Source organism: Anarhichas minor, unplaced genomic scaffold (assembly GCF_050575085.1).
Source record: "Anarhichas minor isolate MPS153535 unplaced genomic scaffold, ASM5057508v1 ptg000003l, whole genome shotgun sequence".
Lineage (NCBI taxonomy): Eukaryota > Metazoa > Chordata > Actinopteri > Perciformes > Anarhichadidae > Anarhichas > Anarhichas minor.
The window spans coordinates 16502571-16511508 of record NW_027466449.1 but is presented as its reverse complement, the minus strand read 5'-3'; the positions used below and the strand labels follow the sequence as shown (position 1 = coordinate 16511508).

The 8938-nt window shown below is 42.2% G+C and overlaps 1 protein-coding gene across 1 annotated transcript; it reads right to left on the bottom strand.

The window, feature by feature from the left end:
• Positions 1 to 614: 614 nt before the first annotated feature.
• Positions 615 to 8705, bottom strand: LOC142950601 (interleukin-17 receptor C). The gene is made up of 16 exons (XM_076092167.1): positions 8574 to 8705; positions 6591 to 6618; positions 6367 to 6501; positions 5989 to 6105; positions 5766 to 5875; positions 4796 to 4910; positions 4640 to 4681; positions 3754 to 3875; positions 3599 to 3655; positions 3462 to 3519; positions 3135 to 3367; positions 2482 to 2529; positions 2228 to 2279; positions 1945 to 2040; positions 1820 to 1858; positions 615 to 1408 (listed from the first exon to the last, which is right to left on the bottom strand). The coding sequence occupies exons 1-16, from the start codon at positions 8703 to 8705 to the stop codon at positions 615 to 617; spliced, it is 2178 nt and encodes a 725-aa protein (XP_075948282.1).
• Positions 8706 to 8938: the final 233 nt, after the last annotated feature.

The window sequence follows — 8938 nt, the reverse complement described above, 5'->3', positions numbered from 1 at the left end:
ATTTCCCATATCTCCACTATGTCTTATGAGTGTACTTATATACTGTATCTTAAGTGAACTGAAGCTGAAGCACACTGACGGTAATGCTGTTGTACTATAAAACATCTTTAAAGTAAAGGTGCTGTTGAGGTAACTTAGCTGCCTTTGAGTCACAGCAAAAATACAATCAAATGTAAAGCAGTATATGCAATACGCTACAGGTCCATGCAGAATGTCAAATATTAGTAAATATGTCAAACACAATAACCTGGTTTAAGACGGATAAACAGAGTCAAGACAAAACAATGGAGCAAATTGCTTGTTTGAGATAGTTTTGCATTTTAGTGTAATTTTAGTGACCTATAGGCTTTGTTTTGGTTTCTTGGTCTTCGACTTGGTCTCAACCCCTCAAAGTCTTTTTCGGTTTTAGGTGGTCTTGACTACGATACTGGTGTGTGAGCTTGTATTTCTCCGGAGCTGGAACTGTAGCTGCTGTTTCCACTGACACATGACCCCAGATGTTTATCAGCAAATGCAAAATCTGCAAAGGGAGCATCTCCCAGAGGAAATCCCTTCAACTTATTACCGGCTGCTCATTCCTAAACTGAAGCTCGGTCTTGTGTCATCGTCTGCTGTCAAACCCATTCCATGTCACTGATATTGTGGTTTGAGGCAGGACTGGAGGGAGGCGTGATAAGACAGGGCTGCAAGGGCACCGTTTCCCCAGAGTCTTTGACTCCCACCCCAACACAACTCTGGGACACTCCCGCGAGCCGTAAAACAGTTGTCCCCGCTGTGAACCCTGACAGCCGCCGTGCCAGAGCTCGGGATGCCATCCTGAGGCCCCCTGCTCGTTTCCGTCTGGCCGATGCAGTAGCCATTTGCCGAGCCCCGGCCAGTTCAGTCAGAAAACCCAGGCTCTGGGAGGGGAGGCTGTACACATGAAGGCCGCGGAAAAGTTCTGGCAGCGGCCGCAAACCACCCGGAGGCTCGGGTGGGAGTGCTTCAAACTGCACCAACATGAACCGCTCACCGGCGCGACCCTGCAAATAGTCTGCTAGGACACAGCTCAATGAAGCGGTAAAAACATCTCCACAGGGAGAAGAGCCAGTGTGGCGTCTTCTTTCCTCCTCTTCCTCCGTGTCTACGCTCCTCTCCCAGCTGCGAGCTCCCCATTCTTCAGCCCTTATCCAGGCGGCCTGGGATAGGACCAGCACCACTTTGCCCCCCTGCCTCTGCAGTCGGTTCAGTCTCGAGTGGAGCCAAGGCACGGGGCCCAGCGCGCCGAGCTCGGTCTGGCTCCACAGGTCCAGAGACACACTGAAGCCCAGGGCTTGGAGGGACGAGCCCAGGTGACTCATCAGCTCCGGCAAAGCCTGGTCGTCACCAGGTGGGTACAGCAACACCACATGACCACCACCCACAGCACCTGGAATAGAGGAGGGTTAAAACCTTTCAGAGAGTTCAAAGGAACAATTTGACATTTTCTAGCAGAGAGGAGATGAGAGGATCGCTATTACGCTCATATCTGTCTGCTGCTGGTGCCGGGAGATGGTTAGCTTAGCTTAGCACAACAATTTGAAACAGAGTTAAACAGATGGCTCTGTCCAACACTTAAAACATCTTAATACCTGCAGGGAAGAGTTTGTCACACTAGCAGCTTATTGTAGCCACTAGAAAAGATTCAGACTATGAATGAGATACAAACGTGTGAAATTTAAACATAAGAACATCTATATTCACACATCTCTACAAATGTATTAATGAAAATGTAACAGGATAAAGGGTATGTGGAAAATAGTGGTTGGCCAGTGTGAATTAGATGTTGGCCTTCTCATACCTTTAACATCATCTTCTTTCAACCATCTCCACATGTATCCTTGAAGGGAAACAGAAGTAGAAAACGATTTATTTTTGCTAAAGTGCTATTAATATCTAATGACCAACAGATATCTAAAAACTGACCTTTTAGGACCCCTTGTATAAGATAGGCTCCAAGTATGGCCAAACACATCAGTATTAGTCCGATGAGGATTAGGAGGCTCCATCTCCACCGAGATGCTGGGAAATAAATGAATTATTAAGTACCGAAGTCTTTAAAAAAGAAGTTTCACAGACTTTGCCAAGTGTACAGAGAGTGTGTCACAACGTATCTGCCACATTCTGATGAAAACAAATGTAGCTTGTTTTAGCTGATAATAGTTAAACATTAAACACACTTAATCTGGACAATGATTAATAGTCTTACTTGTAAATGGACACTGGGGCTCTAAATATGTCTCCATCCCATGTAGCTTTATCTTTAAAAAAAAAGAGTGAGAGAGTTATGGTCAGCCCTGTATGCAGCGCAGGAAGAAGCAGTGGAACACATGTTTACAATTGTGTGCAGGGGCCGCGGACAGATCGAGCCTTTGGAGGTCATCTTCTCCTGGTCACAAGCAAGACACCAAAGGGCCTGATTGTATGTAAAGATTATATTCAATGTATCAAGTCAAAGATCACCTGAACACAAAGCAGCGGATGTGACGACACATTGAACTCTCCTGCTTTCTGAAAAGAAAAAGTAAGAAATAAAAAGGAATGAATGAATGAATAAATCATGACCAATAAGAAAGTGAAGATTTATTATTATACATAAACAATAATGCGAAGCGGTGGTTCCTAAGGCTGAGGGTTAGGTCTGTGGTTGCAGTTAGGATGTGCAGAAGTGGATCAAGTATTTGGATTCTTTACTTTAAAGTAGTAATGCCACGATGTAAAAAATACTCAACTAAAGTAAACTTAAGTAAAAGTACATAAACATTGTTGGAAAAATGTACGACTTTAAGTAAAAGTTGTCTTTAGCCAGAAAATGGTTATATTAGTGTTGTGTTATTATATATTGGATTAATGTTACTGATGCAGTAATGTGTAAGCAGTATTTTAATGTTTGTTGTTGAGATGAAGTTTAACTCATTTACATTGTGTTGGTTTTATTTATAGCTGTCACATAAATGTAGGGGACAACTCTGAAATGAGTACAAGTAGTGAAATTAAAATGCAAATAAAAGCATGTCTATATTCTACGTAAGTAAGTACAGTACGTTTACTTTCCATCACAGAGGGTGTGACAGCTTGCAAAGAAAGCAAAAGTTTTTTGTTGATGTTTTCTTTACCCAATATCCACTGCGTGTTGCACTCCAGCCAGCACGTCTGTCGCTGTGCAGTCTCTGCCTGGAGCCCGTCACCTCTTCACACTGGCCTCCTGCCAGGTCTTTCTTGCACAGCCTCACCTCTGCCTCCAATCTGCAGGGGGCAGTCACATTCCAGATCAGGTCTGGGCCACCCTCCCACATCCGGGACTCCTCCAGCGACACTGACACACTGTGCTGCATTCTTTCCAGTGCATCTGAAAAAAAAAAAAATAATAGAAACATAGTTATGCTGTCAAATCATTTACCGTGCTATTTACTCTTAGGTTGACTTTAATGAAGGTCCTTCACCTCGTTGGTTTTTGAAAGGGCAGAATTCACTTCGGAGTGCCTTTCCCTTGCACCATACCTGAAGAAAATAAATTTAAAAAAGTAAATAAAATACATTTGTAGTCGTCTTTTTCTTGTACAATGAACATGTCAGCTACCTGAAGGCACAGGCATGGTGTAACACGGTTTGATGGAATTTCCCTCTTGCCTTTGGGCTGCAAAGGTTAAAAAGAAAGTTTAAGAGATATACCCAGACAACATTGGCTTTTGACTAATAGACTAGATTGATATAAGTAGTTTAGCATTGACTGACCCACACAAGAACCTCTCCAGTTTCATTCAGAACTATCCGGCACTTGGACTCGTCATCAATGTTTTCCATTTGGAGGAGGACCACATTTCTCTTATGATCAGTCACAGCTCGCAGTCTGGGAGCTGAGACATCAATCATCATGATTTGTAATTGAGCTGTATCACTCTACATGTATGTAGAACTGTTTGTGCTGACACTGCCTTGAGCACACTCTTCAGCATGCACACAATACACGTTGGTAGGGATGCATCGATAGGGAAATTCTGGGCCGATAGCCGATGTTGTTGCAAAAACAGCTTGTTTTTGCTGTTGCTTATTCCCCTTTTGTGCAAGGGAAACAAAGACGCGTTCATATAAAATAAATGACTGAGCTGTTTTAAAATCATTCAGTAATTCATTACACTGTCTCAACCTTTTAAAATAAACTTTCACATCAATTAGATTCTTTAAAAAGTGCTTCAAAAGCCCTTTTGGTGACTAAACATCTACCTGCTCAATGAGAAGAATGTTTCAGTACATAACCCAACAAACATATTTGTTTTGTGATACATAAATGAAATCTAATTAAACGTAAAAGCGATTAGACACATAAGCGGTGTTTCCCACTCATATACTTGGATCAGGTGTATTAACGGCTACCAAAGCATATTTGGCAACCCATTTTAGCAATTTTATTTTTTTATCTGTCTGAGAGAACAATGCCATCCACGATCAATTAACTAGTTGACTAGTAGCTGCTTCATTTTTTGTTGACTGTGACAACGTTCTTGTATTTGCCGATTGACCGATGGCAGTCCTCGGGCAAATATCGATACCGGTGTTCGGCCGATAAATCGGTGAATGCCTACATGTTAGTCTATAAACATGTTTATAAAACACTTCTTACCATCACATTTATTTTCAGTCCCCTCAAGGTTCATGGAGCAAACTGTAAGAAAGAAGGTTAATGATCAGCGACAATAGTAGTCTGCAACTTGAAGTTACGCCCCTCACTTCCAGTCTGCAGGCAAACCCCACTCTACATTACAGCATTTGAACTCACCTTCTTCTAATGATGGGATTGTGATGTTTTTTATGATGAATATGATTCCGTTTGAATGTGCGTAGACGAGGACCACAACTGGACTGCCAAACGTTGTTTTCTCTGTCAACAGCAGCTGCAGGAAGGAAATATATATACAGTATATATTGTAAACTTTAAGTATTTGAAATCACTCAGTTAACAACAAACACACTAACAGATATTTTGGTAACTAGTCTTTCAGCACTTTAATAGATTTACACAGCAGTGGAAGAAGTATTCAGATCCTTTACGTGAAAGTACCAATATAAGTAAAATCTGTATTACGTTTTGTATTTTTCTCTAATCTTATCTTTTTTGTGTCAAATTGGAAAAACAGTGATTTTAATTAAGAAGTTTAGAGACGTCTCTTTGGTGGAACTGTAAACAACTCCTGACATCTGAAAAGTGCCCCAACCAGATACAGATTTTTTGGCCAAGAGCCACGAGCTGAATTGTTGGTTTAAGCTTAACAATGTGCTGCAGGCCTCAGCACTGGAAAGCAGATAAGCAACTCAATATTTTGACATCTAACTGTGAGGTTGCAACCAGCTGAATCATGAAGTGAGCAGGAGAACTACGGTGGCCGACGCGAAAACATGACAATGTGAACGGCCCTATCTAGAGCCAGTATCTGGTTTGTCCTTTCTGGACTACTGTAGAAACATGGCAGCCGGATCCATGAAGAGAACCTCCTCAGTATGTAGAAATAAACAGCTCTTTAAGGTAACAAAGACACAGACATTCTTATTCTCAGGTGATTACAAACTAAAATCAGCATACTTAATGATATTCCTTATCTGCCAATAGATGCCCCCTAAATGCTGCATACTGTCCCTTTAAGCACCGTTCTTGAGTAAATCTCCATTGTTACTTTGCAGCACTGGCGATGAGTTAATTAATGAACAACAGAAACAACCACAACATGAGGTAATTTCCTCACACCTGCTACCTTGTGCGTGGGCTGTTCAGAAGAAGCTGAACCGGAGTAGCTTGATTTAAACTGGAGCGTTTTGCAACAGTCAATGGAGCCTGGGGAACTGATGCACACTTTCACCAAAGCTGTAACACAGAGAGAGTACAGAAGAGGAATGGAAAAAGTATAAAAAGGCAATCTGTATAAAACAATGTGTGTGACTTTAAGTGTGTTGTGGGTTGAGTGTATGGCTCTATACCTCTTGGGTCAGGAAGCACGAAGTGACCACTTCCACCTGCCAGTTGATCCGTGTCAAACTTCTCTTCATCATTACGGTCATCAGACTCCTCAGAAACCTCCCTTGCATTATTCATTTCTGCACCTACAATCACAGTCAGTAAATAGTCTGCTACAGTGGAGAACCCAATGTGTTAAGACCATAACGTCTGACAAGTCAAACAACTATGATTAAAATGCAGGAAACAACTGCTCAAGAGATGGGATGACCTGACAGTTTATCAGCAGCAAGAACATTTCTTGTTGTAAGGACACACAACGAAGAAAAGATAAGAGAAACATTCAAGGTATTTGACCCTAGCAGACAAAGTCAAAGACAGAAGATTTACGACAGAGCTACCTTGGACGGCGATGAGGATTTGCAGGTACGGTTCACATTCTTGTGTGGCTGAACAGCGCAGAATCACTTTGAGCTGCACATGTGTAACGTTCACCGTATCGTCTGGATCGGGCAGAGCAGCAGCGAACGGAGAGGCTGCGGAAACAAAGAGCGTTTCTGCTTCAGACAAACTGTGAGGTTTATTACCGTGATATTAAATGCACCCGTGCTGATCGTGTCGCTACCTGAGCTCACTTGGCAGTCAGTCAAACCCTGAAGAAAGAAAAGTTGTGGATGAGAATTGAACGCAATCAACAATCAACAAAATGGCCAAAAATGAAACACACCTCTTGAGTGGCACAGGTGTCAACAGTGGTGAAAGAGGTATTCAGATCGTTCACATGAGTAAAAGTAGCATTCTTAGAAATAAGGGTTCCAAACGGTTCTTCCTGATAGCCTGAGTTTCTACTTAGAACCATTGTTATGAAGAACCCTGAAGACTAAGGGTTCCATTAAGAACCCTTTTCAACTAAAGAACCCTTTTTGGAAGAAAGAGTAAATCAGGGATTGTTGAAAGCATAAGTGTTAAAAGCGAACGCCCACAATCCAGCCAACAGAACCTCGAAAACTGTGGCTGTGAACCATGATTGTTGTGGGTTACGGTGCACCACATCAGCTCCGGTCCTTTAGGGTTATAGATGAAACCCGTAGAATATAAGAGAGTTGTTAGTAGAACCCTCTGTTTGGGTTCTAGATGAAACCCTTGACATATAATAGGGTTCCCGGTAGAACCCTCTAGTTGGGTTCTAGATGACACCCTTGGAATATAATAGGGTTCCCGGTAGAACCCTCTGGTTGAGATCTAGATGAAATCCTTAGAAAGGTGGAAAAGTTCTGTAGAGATCTTTCAGAGAGGCTTCTGGATGGAACCATTACAGCCTAGAAGGGTTCTGGGGGGAACCTTTCATAGATGGTTCCAGTTATGACCCTTTAAGTTGGGTTCTTGGTAGAACCCCCTGAAAGACTTGCAGGTGGAACCTTTATAAAATGTTCTACCAAGAACCCCAAATCGTCCATAAGGACAAGCTGAAGAACTCTATGTGGTTCTAGTTAGCACCTTTATTTCTAAGAGAGTGCCTATATCGCTGGACTGCAATTCTTTTTCATTTAAATTTCAAAGTCTTATTAATAATAGAAATGTAAACTACAGACAGGTGACGATTTAAAGTAAATATTTAGTATTTCAGTAGGAACAGTGACACAAGTGACATCGGCATTTAATTCTACTTGTGACGTCAATGCGTTTGGACCACTATTATCAAAAACCCCAAATGAGGGCCAATCTTTTAGTAATAGACGCTCCATTCCCAGGAGGGTTCCAGAGAGAGACCTTTATATGGCGTATACTGTATATACACTACATAAGTAGTCTGCGATACATAAGTACGATTTTACAAATCAATAGGCCTTTTTCCCAGCAGACATTTAGACTTGTCTTGGTTAGAAAAGCCGCGGTGCAACTGATCACACTAACCATGGCCCCATTATATTTAAGTGTCCCAGTGATGTGAGTGTGTGTGACAGTGAACCTGCACACACACTCAAACACTCTGAGACTGAAGCAGCTAAAAATTAAATGACTTTCAAATAAAAAGGTCAAATGTAGTTTAATACTTGTGTTGATGTTGTTAATGTTTTATGCTACTTCATATACTTCTACTGCATATGTGCTTATATGTATATTTGATAGTAAACATGTTGAAGTTCTCTCTGGTTGATTTATCATCTCTGAAACAGAGAAAATTCCAGCACCAACAAACCTCCTTGGAAATGGAGCGGTGGAGTAAGGTGTCAGGCACGATAGTAAATAAGTAATGGACATTAAACTCTGATAGCTCTCTCTCTCTCTCTCTCTGCTGTCTGTCTGTCTGTCTGTCTGGTCTCACACAACATATTGTTATTCTGCATGTATGGATTGACTAGATTACAGAAGCCTTTATTATAAAAGTCACCTCTTTATGATTTGACTTGGTGGGTTTACATTGTACACTGTACCTGAATACCATGTGCACCAAGACTACATACAGCTGAAAAATGAACAAATAAAGTAACTGTCTGAAAACGCATGTTGCTATGTTGTTGAAAACTAAATAAAAAAGTGAGTTCAAAAAATAAAACAGTATACAACTCAAAACCGGGATGCTCGTGCGCATGCTTTGACTTGTTACCTCGGTACAGCTCAGTTCAGGTGCGTCTCGGTCGATCATCTCCAGCGCTCTTGCAGACATAAACAGCCAGAAGCGCAGCAGTGGAAGCAGCGGGAGAGAAACACGAGGCAACCGGAGGCGCGTAAGAGCCATTTCTGCGCGTGGAAACAGGGGGATGTATCTCCGGTGCGCCTCCGCGTTCGAATCCCCTCATCCGAAACTCAGAGAGTAAGAAGCCCGTTATCCTTAAATCTACTCAGCAGCACACAGCGTGGCAGGGATTTCCTCGGAGAACCCAGTTGCCATGGCGTGTCCAACACCAAACTGCTGGGAAGCACAAAATGCGCAGGAGCGTGGGTAGTTTGACAGCTCGGTAGTTGGGTGTG

What these genes read in the sequence shown, in the direction of transcription:
- LOC142950601 (XM_076092167.1), bottom strand. Translation starts at nt 8,705, where the DNA reads ATGGCTCTTACGCGCCTCCGGTTGCCTCGTGTTTCTCTCCCGCTGCTT. An exon ending in CGTGCTTCCTGACCCAAGAG is followed by an intron (nt 5,876 to 5,988) that starts GTATAGAGCCAT and finishes TCTGTGTTACAG; the next exon opens with CTTTGGTGAAAGTGTGCATC. An exon ending in GAAAGAAGATGATGTTAAAG is followed by an intron (nt 1,409 to 1,819) that starts GTATGAGAAGGC and finishes CCTCTATTCCAG; the next exon opens with GTGCTGTGGGTGGTGGTCAT.